The sequence below is a fragment of the Arachis hypogaea genome, chromosome 5 (assembly GCF_003086295.3).
Source record: "Arachis hypogaea cultivar Tifrunner chromosome 5, arahy.Tifrunner.gnm2.J5K5, whole genome shotgun sequence".
In the NCBI taxonomy this organism is placed as follows: domain Eukaryota; kingdom Viridiplantae; phylum Streptophyta; class Magnoliopsida; order Fabales; family Fabaceae; genus Arachis; species Arachis hypogaea.
The window spans coordinates 3285888-3303229 of NC_092040.1; the positions used below are offsets into that span (position 1 = coordinate 3285888).

At 29.2% G+C, this 17342-nt stretch overlaps 1 protein-coding gene across 2 annotated transcripts; it reads right to left on the bottom strand.

Moving 5' to 3' along the window:
- Positions 1 to 4383: 4383 nt before the first annotated feature.
- Positions 4384 to 8430, bottom strand: LOC112800227 (protein PIN-LIKES 3-like). Of its 2 annotated transcripts, none has more exons than XM_025842384.3 (11): positions 7955 to 8430; positions 7557 to 7721; positions 7379 to 7458; positions 7171 to 7295; positions 6945 to 7066; positions 6629 to 6865; positions 6152 to 6244; positions 5860 to 5960; positions 5546 to 5598; positions 5155 to 5340; positions 4384 to 4773 (listed from the first exon to the last, which is right to left on the bottom strand). In XM_025842384.3, the coding sequence occupies exons 2-11, from the start codon at positions 7689 to 7691 to the stop codon at positions 4649 to 4651; spliced, it is 1257 nt and encodes a 418-aa protein (XP_025698169.1). In that variant the 5' UTR covers positions 7692 to 7721; positions 7955 to 8430; the 3' UTR covers positions 4384 to 4648. The 2 variants fall into 2 exon arrangements, with proteins under 2 accessions (XP_025698169.1, XP_025698167.1); XM_025842382.3 differs by having other exon boundaries at positions 7891 to 8121.
- Between the last annotated feature and the right edge of the window lie 8912 nt (positions 8431 to 17342).

Consider the following 17342-nt stretch of genomic DNA (forward strand, 5'->3'; position numbering starts at 1 on the left):
ATATATATATATATATATATATATATATATATATATATTTAATTTTAACATTTATGGGTGGTTTTGATATTCATGATAATGTTGTTGCTAATTCGAATATGGCAAACTGAAAATTTTAGTTAATAGTTGAAAGTCGTTTTATAATAATTTAATTAAATATATTAAATTATTTAATAATTTTTAATTAATAATTTTATATATATCTAACTACATTAAATTTTTATGTATGACAATTGTTTCGTAACTCCTAAAATTTAAAGAATAAATTATTTTTTATAAATTATTGTATAATAAATTTATTTCCTATGTTTTAATTACATGAAATAATTATATGTTTAATCGATCTAATATTTGAATAAAACTAAGTCTTAAAATATGTATTAAATATATTCTAAAATTACATAAATATTTATCAAATTTTATAATTCAATGAGAATAAAATAATATGATAAATTAATTATCTAAAATTTAATTTAAATATAATACTCTATATTTAAATAAAATATATAAAAGATATATTTTATATATTAAATATGTTTATAATTAGACTTAAATAATAAATAAAAAATAATTTTTTCTTTAATTTCTGAAAAATATAAGAATAATTGCCTTCAAATAATTCAATTTAACAAATTATATTTCCTAATATATTTTAAAAAAAATAAAATTATTTATTTTTAATTTTTTTCATTAAACATTAAGATATAATAGTTTGGATATATTATAGTGATTTGAAATAATTATTTTTAAAAGCTAATATTTTTAATAATATAAAAGTATATGCAGTTTTTATTATAATACTCAAGCTAAGAGGGCCATGGCCACTCCAGTGTCATAAAAAATTTTAGATGATTAAATTTCACGGTATTTATATAGGTTTTTTGAAATGTTTGAGAATGTTTTAGATGATTCTAGAACATTCTAAAATATTTTAAAAGGTTTCGAAAAATCTTAAAAAGTCCTAGAAGACTTTGGAAGATCATAAAGTATTTTAAAAGAATTTGAACGTATATAAAAGAATTTAGAAAGTTGTGATATGATAGATATTTGTAATCAAGATTCTGGATAATTAATCTGAGAGAGTGAATGCCTTACTCAAGTGTTACTTGAGGCATTTTGTAAGCGCTAATCAAAAGGATTGGACAAAATTCATAGATATTGCTCAGTTTTCATACAATTTGCAAAGGAGCAAGTCCACATGAAAGAGACTATTCAAGATTGTGACCGGACAACAGCCATTTGTACCATACTCTCTTTCTTCCTCTTACCCAAGAAAGAGCCTTGGAGCTTATCATATGATTAATTCATAGAAAAGATAAACAGATTTACTCATTCTTACCTCGACAAAGCTGCAAAGAGGATGAAAAAATGGGTAAATAAGAAAAGGAGACATGCAAGCTATCAAGTGGGATATAAGGTAATGATTAAACTTCTTCCACAACAATTCAAAGCCTTTCGCAAGGATCATAAGGGTTTAATCCGCAAATACGAAAGATCATTTGAGATCATTGGACATGTTGGATGATGGATTACCATGTGTTCATAACACGCAGCGGAAGAAAAAGAAAGTAATCCCAAAGATCTATTTTTGTGTTTAAACTTTATTCCAATAATAAATATGTAGTAGATCAGATCTAAATACCTTTAAACGTTTTAGTGAAAATCACTTTCTCCTTCGATGGTGCGAAGGTGCTATGCGTATCCACACCGAGACCAACCTTTGCTGTCAACTCCTTGACCAATGGACATCTAATCTAAATTGAGAAACCTCTTGCAACTTTTTGCATGCCATAAAATTCTTCTCCAAGAATTAGGCTTACATACATTTATGTGTGTAGAGGCAAAGGAATAAAACTCTTGTTATTCTCTCGTGACTTTTCTGTACTCTTGACGTACATATATATAGTATGAGATTTGTTACTGATTTTAAATTTGATTCTCAATTCAAATTTAAATCATATATTGAAATTCCAAATCTGAATCATTCAAATTTTATGAATCATATCATAACTCAATTTGAAAACAGAATCAGTTAGGATCTCATCCAAATTCAGAAATAGAATAACTAATTATTCTCAAATCTCATTTAATATTCTCAATTATCATACTATTATTATATTCTTGGTGCTAGCAAAGAATATAATAATATTCCATTTGAATTAATATAATTATTTATTTGATCAAATCAAAATAATAATTAAATAATTCTATAGCAAATGTTAGAATACTCGTTAGTGTGTGACCCCATAGGTTCAATACTAAGCAGGTAGTAAATTAGTCGTACTAAATTTACTAATCAAGGTTGGTGTCTAGCAACACTCCTCAACGACCCGATAGTATGAAGTAATATATTTTTACTAAGAACCTCAGAAGAACAAAGTATAATTCCTTCCATCTTTCCAGCTCTTGGTTAACCCTTAGAGTATGGTTTAATTGTCAAACTCTAACTTGTTACCATTATTATAATGAACTGTGAATGATTTAAGAAACGCATTTCTTCATTCATTCAATCCCCTTGGCCAAGGTTTTATTCATCTCAATCATTATAATCATAGAGTTCAAACTCTTTACCGAGAGTTGACGGATTCCTTATTGACTAATCATTAATTCTACAAGTATTTAAATCATACCCAATATCCATTCAACTAGCACCCTAGGGTATTAGGTGTCCGGAATCAAAGTATAATAAATACGTTGTTAATTACAATGATAGTCGCAGGTCAAAGGAAACTCTATTACTATGTTTATCTTGAGAATATCCTATTGACAAATATGCGGTAATTATAACCATTAGGAATTCTCAGAGTGAGCCAATTCAATGGTCATATTCCTATATGCACCATCTATATATATAATTTAATAAATGAGATCTATTAATCTTCATCCAATGAAAACCATTATATATATATATATATATATATATATATATATATATATATATATATATTGATCTTTTCGGATTATTAATGTCCTTTTTAATAATTCTATGACCAAGAACAATTTAGATTAAATTATAAAAGATTTATCTCTCAATATTGTGATCACTATCACAATGATAAATCTCTAAATTTAATCAAGGACCTTATTATATTAACATTTTAATATAATAACAATAACAAATTATTTAACACGTGATTGATTGGATTATGGTCATACTACTTATTCCCAACATTGGAGAGATTGTTTACAAAGTACAATTCCCTCCTTCTATGAAGATCTACCCGATCTTCCATGTGAGTATGTTTAAACCATATCATGAAGACCAAGAATCCAAGATGAACCATGTAGAGGTGATTCAAGTCGTGCTTCGTGTGTGGTGATTAGATTCTTTGATAAACAAATCGAAGAGATCTTAGCTAATCGTGTCGTGCAATGAAGAGGAGTAACACCAAGTATCCAATAATTGATCAAGTGGAAAGGACTCCCGATAATCGAAACTAGCTGGGAAGCTCGTGAAGATCTGTGGCAATTTCAAGAACACTTAGAATACTATCATAAACAGAACGCGACGAGGACGTCTATGGAATAGGCGGGGGAGAATGTCACAGAAAATTTTAGAAGATTAGATTTCATGGTATTTGTATAGTTTTTTGGAGTGTTTGATAATACTCTAGATGGTTCAAGAATATTCTATAATGTCCTAAAAGGTCTCAGAAGACCTTAGAAAATTCTAGAAAACTCTGGATGGTCATAGAGTATTCTATAAGAGTTTGATGTATATAGAAGTATGAAGAGTAGTATAGAATAATCTAGAAGTATTTAGAAAATTGTTGTAGGATAGATATTTGTAATGAAGGTTCTGAATGATTAATCTGAATCGTTGATTAGATTTAATCCTAACAATTATTCATTAAGGAGGTGGATAGTTATAAATAAAAGGTGAGAGTTAGAATTTTAGGGTGTGAGTCATTTGTAACAAACACTTGAATAATAAAGTATTCTTTTTATGAAAGTTTCATTTCTCTTGTGTTCTTACTTCTTAATTTTTTGCTAAATACTCAGAGTTAAGCTGACTTGATCTTTAACTTAAAAAGTTGAATAAATTTGAGTGACAACACAGTAACATTAAAGTGTGTTTAAAGCCATGACACCAGGCACACAAGCTCCATAGTTTTATTATGAGTTATTATATACTTAAATAGCATCTCTTGTAATTAAATAATAAAAACAGATTTTTATATAAATATATTTGATATTTTTATTTTATAACAATTCGTGTCTTTGAGTTAGCAACTTATAATATTTTATATGTATATTTTTTCTTTTTAACATATTACTATGATGACTTGTGTGTGTGACTAAAATTTTAATAATAAAATGAAAAAAAAATTCTGCTCTTTTCAAACTAGTCTAGCTCCGCATCTATATGCTTAGAAGATGGTATTGAAAGAAAGATTTATTGATATATACAAAAACTAAACCTCATCTATAATCTATAATTGTGCATAACGGAAATGATACATAATAGTTTGTTACAAACACACTTACAAACATACCTATAGTATCATTTTGAAGGGGAAAAAATAAGATACATATTTTATCTATTTGAACAAACCTTGCTTATAAAAAATTACAAATAATAATAGAAGTAGCTCCAATCCAATCATGTAAAAAAATTAAATAAGAGGCATAGCAATGAACACAAAAATTAAGCGACAAGCCACATGAAATAGGTTGACCAAAGTGTCACTGCAACTGAAGCCAAAATATATGTCCATAACATGATAATTGAACATTCACTTTCACCAGCTCCGAACAACTGTGCTATGGTTGCTGAAAAATAATGAAAGTAAATTCCAAAATAACGTAACTAATTAAAATTAAGTCATATGTAGTCAAATTATTTATATGCACAATTCCTAGTTTTGGCACAAAAAATGACGTTACAAGTAAATTTGCATTTTTCTGATAAATAGATACCAACATCATAAATCAATATGAATGGAAAATACTATGTTTATACGAAAAATCATTCATTATGTATTTGTATATAAATATATGTGTTGTTTAACTTATTTTAATGTGTATTTTATATTTTAATATATATTCTATACGGATAGGTTATTTGATGGCTGATTTTTTATGTGCACGTAGCATTATTGTACATTTATACAGACATCAAAAGTATGAGATTAGAACATTGGTTATACATACCTATAGCCATAGCTGGTGGAAGTGCATATTGAAGCAGCAGCATAAACTGATATAAGGGATCTGCAGGCACCAAACCCAATTGTGTAGCCCATTTAACAATCAGAACACCCAAAATTGGCAGCAAAATGTATCTCACTACCAAAATTCCTATGACCGTCCAAAATGGAGTTCTTGCTCCCTTCAACCCTGTGCCAATCATCAATAGAAACAAAGATTCATTTATAATCCGCAAAGAGAAAAGTCGAAAGAAAAAATCATCTTTACGTTCTTTCTTTTTATCTGTTACTGTCACGTTTTAGTACATCTTTAAATTGACGTATTTGGTAAGGATGTGACAGTGACAGATAAAAAGAGATTACAAATTAAGAAGAGTGATACAATGTAGTTTTACCTTTAAGGAGGTTTGCACCCATAATAAGGGTGATGGTTGGAATTGCTGCTTCACTGCATATAATAATAAGGTATCATAAGCAAATAAAAACTTTCCTAAGAAAATGTTTCTTTTGTACTTGTAGCCATGTAAATGAGTAATATATGATGATTTTGATTCTGTTTGTTTTGAGCAATGAAGTTTTGAAGGACTGCAGACTTATTAGATAAAATCATGCAGTGAGAAAAGCTAAGTAGCTAGAATAAGTGCCCTCTACACAATTTTGGTTTTTTAGTAACTTGAAAATTTAAAAGATGAAGGTTTGTGATGCATACCCCACCATAGTAACAGAATCTTCAACCACATGAAGTGGAGCATTGCTTCCAATCAGGAGATTACGTAGCGGGGAAATTACACCAACAATGAATCCAACAATCTACGGAACTTTAAAGTGTCAGTTATATGGATCAAACGATATCATAATACCTTGACAATTGTCATACTTTGTCTCTAAAATCATTTCACCAAAAGGCAGGATTTTCCTTCTTATTATCAACCATGTATTATGGAAATGATTTTAGAGACATGACCATTGATCTCAGATGATAGATGAACACTGTATCATACCGCTCCAAGAGTTGCAGGCGAAAATACGGCTTTGATATTGGAGTTGAAGAAAATTGCTTTGAATTTTTGCTTTATTTTATCTGTCATTGATACCTGCAATAAAGCACCCAAAAATGTTTGGAATCAGTACAATTCTTGTCATAATGAAATTCTGTGACCTTTAAAAACATGAGTTCTGCAAAGCAGAAAGTTTGAGATAATGTAATCAGTGATTAGTAGTACTATACTAAAGGGTTATGCAGTTTGTAGAGGTTTCATTGAAAACCATAGATTCATTCAAATCTCCAAAAGCCTATATCCATGTCCAGAACTCCAGATTTGAATTCACTCTCCAATCTCCAATGTCCATGTATACAGTTAATATGATGCTGATACAGAAACATTTCCAATACCTTTATAACCTTTCTTAAGATCATAATCTTTCTTTTTGAACCTATGAAATAAGTCTCTTTCAAGAGGGAAAGTTTATGTCACAACCTTAGATTTTTCTCCAGCTTCTGTGGAAGAAAGTAGTTGGTTGTATGAATCATCCTCTTTCGCCGGATACTTGGACGGCGACTCTGGCGAGCATTCGTCAGGGAACGGCCCTAATAACTCCCCTGAAGCATGGATAGAATGAATGGAATGAATGCTTGCAGTACTTTCTCTGTGGAATTTACTTGCTGAAACCCTCATTATGTTATAAACATAACTCCATATATAAACTGCTCCAATCTAGAGATTATAAACAAAACAAAACAAGAATTAGCCCCAAATTAACATCATAATAAGAAGAGATAAAGAAGCTACATACAGCCATAGATAGTGAAGCATATGCCATCCCATATTTGTAGCAGACATCAGGATCTCCAAAAGGGCTACCTTTATCTTTGCATATAGCAGGGATAATGATTATAGGCAAGTTTCCTAAGTTTCCTGTTCAAACATTAATGAAAAATTTAAGCTTTCTCAGATCCATTAGTGCTAATACTTATTATTATACAAATTAAGAGAATTTAGAGGGTTGGTAATTACTATACCTGCAGAACAGACACCAATTATCAAACCTTCTAGGTTTTTGGGAGCCCTTGTGATTTTGACTAGGATCCATCCCAAAATTGACCCTATTATAAATGTAATGAGAATGTTCACTGGCATAAACCACCTTTAACAAAAGAAACAAAGTTAGAACACATGAATCAGAAGAAACAAATTTAAAGCAACATAAACATAACTACTACTACTCACAGTGTAACAAAATTCTCAAATGTTATAGTATCTGCCAAATTTCCTCCAACCAGTGCAGGATTGAACACATAATGCACAAGCTGTTACCAATTAATAAACACTCTTCACATCAGTAACATATACATACACACACATATATATATATACACACACATATGTAACAAGTTAAGTGACTTACATGATTGACTTGAATCCTTGCATCTTTTCCTAACAAGTTGACATTTTCAAGAGCAAGAAACAATCCAACTGCAGTGATTAACAAAACTTTGATGACTGGCAAAGAAGCAACATAGAAAAGATCCAGAAGCCCCATCCTGATGATTCAGCTATACACTATTAAATCCTACATACAAAGCACGAATCTTCAATAAACAAACATATATACAAATAGAATGAAGTGATTCATTTTATTACTAGAACTTTGGCAGCAAAGAACACGTTCACAACGTGAAAGAGAAGAAGAAACAAAGAAGAAGACGAAAAAAAGAAAACAATAGAATATGGATTACTACCTCTGTCGTTTGAACATAGACAAAGCTTAATTTAAGAAAAGAAAAAAAATTGAAAAAACGTAACTGAATAGTTTCCCATATATGATGATGAGGCTTAATTGGCAACTGCACCAACCAACATTTATACGAACAATGATTATTGGGTATAAAGTAAAATAAAAAATAAATAATAAAAAAAGAGGAAAAATAAAAGCTTGAAACTGTACACTTCTCCGCATCCAATACTATGCTGTGATAGAGAAATGGGAAAAGAAACAGATAAAACCAAAAAAAAAAATTACTAATTTATCACTAAAAAATAAAAATTATATATGACGTTGGAAATTTAATTAAAATAAAAAAGAAAAACAAATGTAGCTTTCTAGAAATGAACGCTTGATAAAATATAAAAAAATTTTAAAGTGTATTAATATATTAATATTTAAATAATTTTTAATTATACAAAATATATATAATATATAATTAAATTAACAATGAAATATTGGTCGACTAATATATTTAAAAACTTTCCTAAAATATATACCATACATATGTACGCTCAATTTAGGGAGAAGAAAATGTGGTTGACCTTTAAAGTATTGTAAGAGTATTTTATTATTGATTAATTTATTAGTGCTATAATCTTTTTTTTTTTTTTTTGTACAAGTGTCATAATCTTTGAAGGTATTAGATAAGCACAAACGCTATATGAATAATCCTGAGCACTTCCAAATGGATCAATCCGATCTATTTAGATTCAACTTGCTTAAATTCATAAATTCAATGAGTTAATTTATTTAAGTTCTATTTATTTATGAGCCATAATATTTTAGTCCAGATTATTTATTATCACGCTAATAGATTAAATGGTCGACTCATTTATTATTTTATTTTACTTTTTAAAATATTTTAATAAAAATATTACTTTTAAGTAAAAACATTAAATAAATATTTTTTAGTTAAATAGATCAAATTTTTTAATCAAATAAAAAATATTAACAAAAAGCTAATTCTTTTTAAAAGAATTAAAAATTAATTCGTTTAATTTAAAATTTAAAAAAAATTAAAATCAGTTTAAATTAATTTTTAAAAAAAGTATTTATTTTTTATTTTTTTAAAAAAAAATTAATCAACAAAAATTATTTTATATTTGAATAGACTTTTTAAAAAAAATTTTTAAATATTAAAAATATCTTTTGTTTCTATTTTTTAAAGCAAGATATTATTAGCTTTTAAAAAAATTAATTTTTTTAATAAAAATATTTTTTAAAAAGACGTATCCAAATAAATTTAAATCGAATAAAAATATTTTATTTTTTAAAAAAGATATTTTTTACTCAAAAAATCAATCCAAACTAACACTTAATTTAAAAGACAAAACCTATCTTTTTAAACTTATAAATGATCTAATCTGATAAATTTATTCTATTTTAATAGTCCTAAATTAACCATTAATTAATTTACATACAATCACTATAAATGGATATATATTTTAGTAATTTAAAATATATATATATATATAGTAAAAATTAACTATTAAATTAATTATTATATATTTATATATGTTATTTTAATTAAATAACCAATTATTAAAATAATAAATTTATAATAGATGAATAATTAAAATAATTAAATATATATACGATAACTAATTAGTGATTGACTTTTTTAGGAGAACGTAGCAGTGGAGTGGCAATAATTTGAATGAGGGTGTGGTGGCAATTGTACTAGTAAAGCACATGGCGAATATTGTGAATGATTGATTTGAAGGGACCATAAAGAAGTTGTTTAATGTTACTTTTTCCAATTAAGCAATGGTAATAATAAGGGAGAGTAATGTTGCTCTCTTTAAAGATCAAAGTTAGGTCGCATTAAAATTCTCAACTTACTTTGATGTTGGCCCCAAGTGGTACACACATACATAACATCATGAAATTAATGTACACAAGACATATAGTTGATAATTCTCACTGTTTCTTGGTGTCTATTCTCACTTTTGTTTGGTTGTATCTACCCAAGAAGGGAAAAAAAGAAAATAAAAAAAAAGAAATTGAGACAGAACAGGATTATTGTGTGTCTTGTTGCCATTATTATTGTTTATGGCAAACAAGAAAGGAACTGGTGAATGAAGCAATCATTGCTGCTCAGTCAAATTTGAAATTTCTATTAGGTAAATTTTATAGTAGTTATAATTTGGCTGATTTTTTTGGTTATGGAAGAGGTGATGGTGTTGTGTCAGGTTATGGATGATGGAGGTGTTATACTAATTTGTGGGATAGTTTTTTGTTCAAATTTGGTGTTAAGAAATCAGACTTTCTGAATTCTTTGTTTTTAAGTTTTTGAAAGCAAATCGGAGGGTCCGTTTTGCATGGAGAGAGAATATGAAATTCACATAAAATAAATCAGATCCTGCAATTTTTTCGTGATCAAATTTTTTTTATGATTTACATAAAATCGGATGGTCCGTTTTCTCTGTTAATTTGCTTTTTGAATTAAGTTCAAGAAGTCACTGGGTTCGAGTTGTGCCTAACACCACACCAATGTTAAGCACCACTCCTCTCCATATCCAAGTCCAGCACCAGCTTTGCCTCCATAATCAAATTAAAAAGCGGTTATAATTTGGTGTCTAATTTTTTTAATTTATTATTTATGATAAATTTTAAATATTTAATAATTATTTATTTTTATATTTTTAAATAAAATATTATTTTTTTAATAAATTAGATAAACACTTTTAGATATTATAGTAATTATCTTTCTATTAAGAAATAAAGTCATACTCTAGGGTGACAAAACGATAAATTAAGTGGTGGCTGAAATTCACACTTCATTTATTGTAAAACGAAGAATGTTTGAACCACGGTAAAATTAAAAAATGTGGGCTCAAAACATATTGTTAAACTATTAAATTAAAAAATTTAGACTAATAATTAAAAATATTAACCAAAACAATAAATTATATGACATTTAAGTTTTTTTCTAGTTAAAGTCTTAGAGACTACTTATTTATTTATTTGTTTGTTTATGTTTTGCATTGGATCGTTAAACACGTTTTTAACTGTGTATGTTGAAAATAAAGCCATTATTAGGTGAACTTTATTGTAACTTTAGAAGAGAGAGAAACTAACAGAGTATTATTTATTCATTGTTTCAGATTATCTTTTAAATAGTGAAATGAAATATAGTTGTGTTTCATATAATAAAATAAAGTAATAAATAGTATTAGCACCTTAATTAGTTGTTTAATAGTAAGAGGATTTTGGCTTTTATAATAGGGTTAAACGGTTAAACCTTAATTAGCACCTTAATTATTTTTTTTCTTTTAAGAATTAGTCAAAAATTAAATAATATGAACACGAACACCTCTTTCATCTAAGCTTCCAATTAAACCCAATTAGTTAGTATACACATAGTACGGTTTAGGGTTTATGCATTCTTATGACTTGAAATAATTATTGGTGTATCTATATTAAGTTTATTGTTAATTATTAGTGAATTTTCATATTTGTTATCATGATTATAACGCTATATATATATATCGCCAGAAAAAGCAAAACTCTTATTCTAATTATCTAATCTAATAATAATAAAGTTATGTCAAATAGGATTACGTATTGAAAGAGACAGCCGTTGAGAAATTCCTCTCAATCGGGACAGGACTAGAAGAAATACACACTTAAAAAAATTAATTAATTAAACATAAATTAATTTACTATTTATATATTATATGTGCATTAAATATTAATGAATAAATCCATAAAAAATGAGCTTCAAAAAGTAAAATGTGGAAAATCTAGAGCCACACATGTCAAGAGAAAAAAAAGGCTAGGCATGTTTTTGAGTACATGTTCATCTTGATTTCTAAATTTGCAAATTAAACATTATTCTTTAATTATTTGGGTCCTTAAGATTGCACAATAAAAAATTGTGGCAGTTTAAACTGAATTTAGCGACGGTTATAAACAATAAAAATTAAATTAAAAAATTATGCGGTTTTAAACTGTCGCAAAAAAATTAAAAAATAATTTAACGGTTTTAAATTATGACAATTTATGCTCGTTTAAAAAAGAACAGGTAAATCCTGTATATGGACAATATATTAGATTAACGGCAATTATACTAGCGATTATTGAAATTTGCCGTAAAAACTAATTCCTACATCTTAAATTACGCGTGAAATGTAATTTTGTAGCGATTTAAAACTGCGGCTATTGGCAAAATAAAATGTCGCTATTTGATGCGTTTGTTGTAGTGTGTTAAGAGTTACTATAAATGAATACCTTTAATAATTTCAGAAAGTAAAGTTGCGAATGGTGCAAATATAGATATCACACTAAATAAATAAACTTGAATTCAAACTTTTATATTTATGATGAGAGGGAGAAGAAACCGGACCAGGTAAAGCCTAGTTGGATAATTATGAATGAGAAGATATATAATTAAACGACAAATTAAATGGATGCAAAAGTCCTTTGAAACACGACAATAATTGATATTTGATAGATATATTATTATTAGGATTTTGTTAGCTAGATAATAATTTTTGTGAATAATGTGAACAATAAATTTTAAAATTGGTTTAATAAAATAAAAATATACTTTATTTCTAAATTTAGGACCTAAATTTTAATATTAACATAATTATCTGCACATCTAATAAATTAAACATTTAATATATCTATTATTCATATTATTTAGTATTTTTATTATCTAGCTATAGTTATTTTTCTTTATTATTATTATTATTATTATTATTATTATTATTATAGGGTTTAGTAATAAGACACAACCAAGTCGTCATCATCGCTTGCAATAATTTTGATACATGCATGTAATCCTATTTATTTGTAGCCTTACTAGTTCTTTTTTTTTTTTTCAGTAATTCGAATGCGATTGATTTGTAGTTTGCTAATATTCAAGACCAATTAATAAATTAGAAAAAATTGCATTCAAATCTATATTTTGGAATACATGTTTATATATATATATATATATATATATATATATATATATATATTTGAAGGAAATAAATTAAATAATTTATGTTGATTATTTATTTTGCATTCATTACATTAATAAAATAGTATTTCTGATTTTTTCATATCAACCACACAAATGTACATCTTCGTTCCAATCCAGGCAGGATCATGTGTTGGGGGATAATATTTTCATTTTTTTAAATGTTATATTAAAGGCTTAATAGAAGAATCTGATTATGACAGATACAAATTTTATTAACTTAGATTCGAATAATTTTTTTATATCCGGTGCGCATTTCATTAATTCATCGTTGAGTCATTTTATATTATCTTGATAATCAAATTTATCAAATTTTAAAAAATTGGATATCAATACATAACATTATTATAATATATCTATGTAATCTAATGGTCATATTATTTATATTTTTTAAATTATAACATATATATAAATTAATTTTAGATTTTAATAATTTTTATTACGAAAAAATTATACATCCATGTATTTTTTACATGGTTGTTAACCAAGTAATTTCCTCCACACGTGCATCTCCCACCCCTCACTCGTTTGCCATACACGCGCTACATATAACGTGCTGCAACCTAAAGCTTTGCTCAACGTAAACCTTCTTCTGCAACTTCTTCTTTTCTGCTCGCGTTCTTCCTTATTGATCTGCATTGTCTTCGTCGTTCTCCTCTGGTCGCGCTCATCTTCTCGTTTTTTTTATTTCGATCTGGTTAATTACGTTGCATTTATCTTCTTCTTATTCTTCTTCATTTTCTTTTTCGATCTGCACTTCTGAATCGAAACAATAAATGACTCAACTTTAAATCAGGAGAGCGATTTGGATTACTCTTCTGAAGCGAGTCAAACTGACAAAGTTTGGATTATTCAATTTTGAATCGAATTGAATGGAATGCAATTGCTAATTTGAATTGAATTAAATGGACAGAGATGTACTGAATTGAATTGAATTGAATTGATAATATGTAAATTGTAGGCAGAATTATTTGAATTTAATTTTATATAATAGATTATATTTCGTTCACTTAATATTATACAATTATTTTACCATGAGTACGATTTTTTTGGTATTGAAACAAGTTGGTTACATGATTACAAATGATTGATTGAATTGATAATAATTAATAGTATGGATCTTTCACTTAGTATAAATAAAATTTAATGCCACTGCTGGGGCTTGGAGATTGTTTTCGAAATGCACGTGACAGGCAGCTTGTTAAGTTGAGCCAGTTTGTTTCTTCAACCCATTTTAATAGTTGGTTGGATTTTTTTTTTTATAATGAACAATTTGATAAAATAAAAATAAGAATTTAACCATCTTAAAAAAAGATAATAAAATTCAAACGCGATAAAAATTATAAATTCAACATTAACTAATATTTCATTTCATTACTCTATCAATTTTTTTATTTTAAAATTTCTTATTTTAGTAGACTAAATATTAGTAGTTGCTAAAAAATCATAATTATTTTGTTAAATGTGAAATTTTGTTGTTGGAGAGATTTGGGCTCTCATCAATCTCTGTCAGGTGAGTCTAAAGATGAAGGCTGAAGAACTTGAAGAAGAGAGTGAGAAAGAGAGATGAACAGAGGAAAAAGGTGCAAGTGAAGAAGAAGCTATTAGTGAATTGGAATTTGGAGAATTGGAATCTGTAGAAGGAGAGATTGGAGAAGATGAGAAAGGGATTTGGCGAAGATGAAAGTCGTGTTCATTCATCATCTGTTTCTGCATTACATGCTTATCTTTATATAGTTACACAAGAGCTAACTAACTTAATCTGCCTAACTAACTTTGCTAGCTGGCAACTCTAACTGACTAATACTAACAGCAGCAATTAACTAACTAATTCTAAGTCTGTTATATCAGGTTACAGCCTCCCTCAAACTAGGACTATGAATATCCAAAAGGCCTAGTTTGGAAATGTTGCTTGAGAAGGGACCATGGGCTAAGGCCTTGGTAAGGAAGTCAGCCAACTGGTTCAATGAAAAAACTGGCATGAGGTGTGTGAGACCTGAGAGATGTTGGTTTCGAGCAGTGTGGCAATCAACTTCGATGTGCTTAGTTCTCTCGTGGAAGATAGGATTAGTGGCTATGTGGATGGCTGATCTATTGTCGCAGAAAAGTGTGATGGGCTCTGTCAGTGGCATTCCCAAATCATTCATGATGTAAGATAGCCATTGAGCTTGGCATGTTGTCAAGGCCAGAGCTCTGTACTCAGCTTCTGAGGACGACATCGCAATAGTGTTCTGTTTCTCGCTTTTCCAACTAATGAGTGACTTTTCAATGTAGAAGCAATGTCCAGTGATGAATTTTCTGGAATCTACACATGTTGCCCAGTCTGCATCCGAGAACCTTATGAGTTTAAGATCATTGGCAGCCAAGAAGAACAGACCAACTGAGGGACATCCTTTTAAGTACCGCAGCACCCTGTGAGCAGCTTGCAGGTGTACATCTGTGGGACAATCAATAAACTGACTAAGTCTTCCCATTGTGTAAGCTAAATCTGGCCTTGTGTTGGTCAGGTACAAGAGCCTGCCAACTAGTTGTCTGTATGGGGCTCGATCCTCTAATGCATTACCGCTTTCCCTTGACAATTTTGATGCAGAAGTATAATCTATTGGAGTGCTAGCTGTCTTGCACTCTAAGAAGCCGAAGTCTTTGAGGATGTCTAAGGCATACTTGCATTGACAAAGATGGATCCCTTTTGACGAGTGGGCCACTTCCATGCCTAGGAAGTACTTCAAGTCCCCCAAATCTTTGATTTTGAATTTTTGATCTGGTAGCTGCTTGATTGAATCAATCTCAGCAAGGTCATTGTCTGTCAAGACCAAGTCATCCACGTAAACCATGATGATTGTAACCCCCTGAACTGTAATTTTGGTGTACAAAGAATGATCTGATTTTGATTTGGAGAAATCAATCGAGCTCAATATTTCAGTCAATTTCAAATTCCACTGTCTACTAGCTTGTCGCAGGCTGTAGAGCAATTTTCGCAATTTACACACTGAGTTTGCTGCCAGTTCAGATTGTTGAACCCCTGGCGGAAGCCTCATATAGACCTCTTCATGTAGGTCACCGTGCAAGAAAGCAGTATTCACATCTAGCTACTTGATATGCCATTGTTTTGCAGCCGCCAAGGCCAAAACCACTCTCAAAGTTGACATTCGAACCACTTGACTGAATGTATCAATGAAGTCAACACCTTCAATTTGTGTGAAACCCTTTGCAACCAACCTGGCTTTGTATCTTTCGATGGTTCCGTCAGGGAGGAATTTAATCCTGAACACCCACTTGCATCCTATAGCTTTCTTGCCATGAGGGAGTGTTGTGATTTGCCAAGTTTGATTTTTTTTCAAAGCCTCAAGTTCGCTTTGTATAGCTTCTTTCCAGCAACGATGAGTAGCATCTTTCTCATAGTTACTAGGTACAACGTTTGCAGAAACAGCCAAAGAAAAAACCTTGTGTTTTGGATTGAGTGCATCATAGGAAATATGCTGCGAAATAGGGTACCTGCAAAGAGGATGAGTGGAACTAGAAACTGAATTGTTCACTTTACAATGATAGTCTTTGAGATAGGCTGGTAACCTTTTAATTCTGGTAGATTTTCTAAGTTCAAGTGGCTGTGGATTTTGATGTGATGTATGTGATGTAAGATTTTCTGTTTGTCCAACAGTGTGTGCTGAATGTACAGGTTCATTTATGGTGTCATCAAAAAATTTGGAATACAAATTTGATGTGAAGATTTTGATAGTTTTGATGATGTGTAAGTGGAACATGAGTTTGAGGCATGTGTGGTTGATGCAAACTAGGAGCAAATGAGTCAGTGTAGTGAGAATGGATCAAAATTATAATTTTGCTGTGAAATTTTATTATAATTGTGCAGATCAGAATCATCATAGGCACAATATGAAAAGTGATTTTCATAGAAAATGACATCTCTAGATGTGAAAATTCTTTTGGTTTTCACATCAATAAGTGTGAATCCTTTTGTTCCTTCTTTAAAATCGAGAAAAGCACATTTGTGTGCTCTCGCGTCCAATTTAGTTCTTCCATTTGTAAGAGTTGATGTATAGGCGAGACACCAAAAAACCTTTAAATTGGACAGATTAGGTATTTGGTTGAAAAAAAGTTCAAAAGGTGATTTGTCGTTGAGAAATTGGCTTGGCAATATATTGATGATATGCACAGCATGCTTTACAGTAAAATTCCAAAAATATTTAGGCATAGATGAGTGGAATAGCAATGCTCTAGCCACCCCAAAATGTGTTAGTATTTTCTCTCCACTATCTCATTTTGTTGTGAAGTTTTAACACATGAAGTGTGGTGCATAATGCCTTGGGATGCATAAAATGATTGTATAGTAAACTCAGGACCATTGTCAGTTCTTAGGCACTTGACAGTGTGATTGAATTGAGTTTGAACAAATTTTATAAAGGTTTTAACCAAATCTGAGATTTCTGACTTTGCTT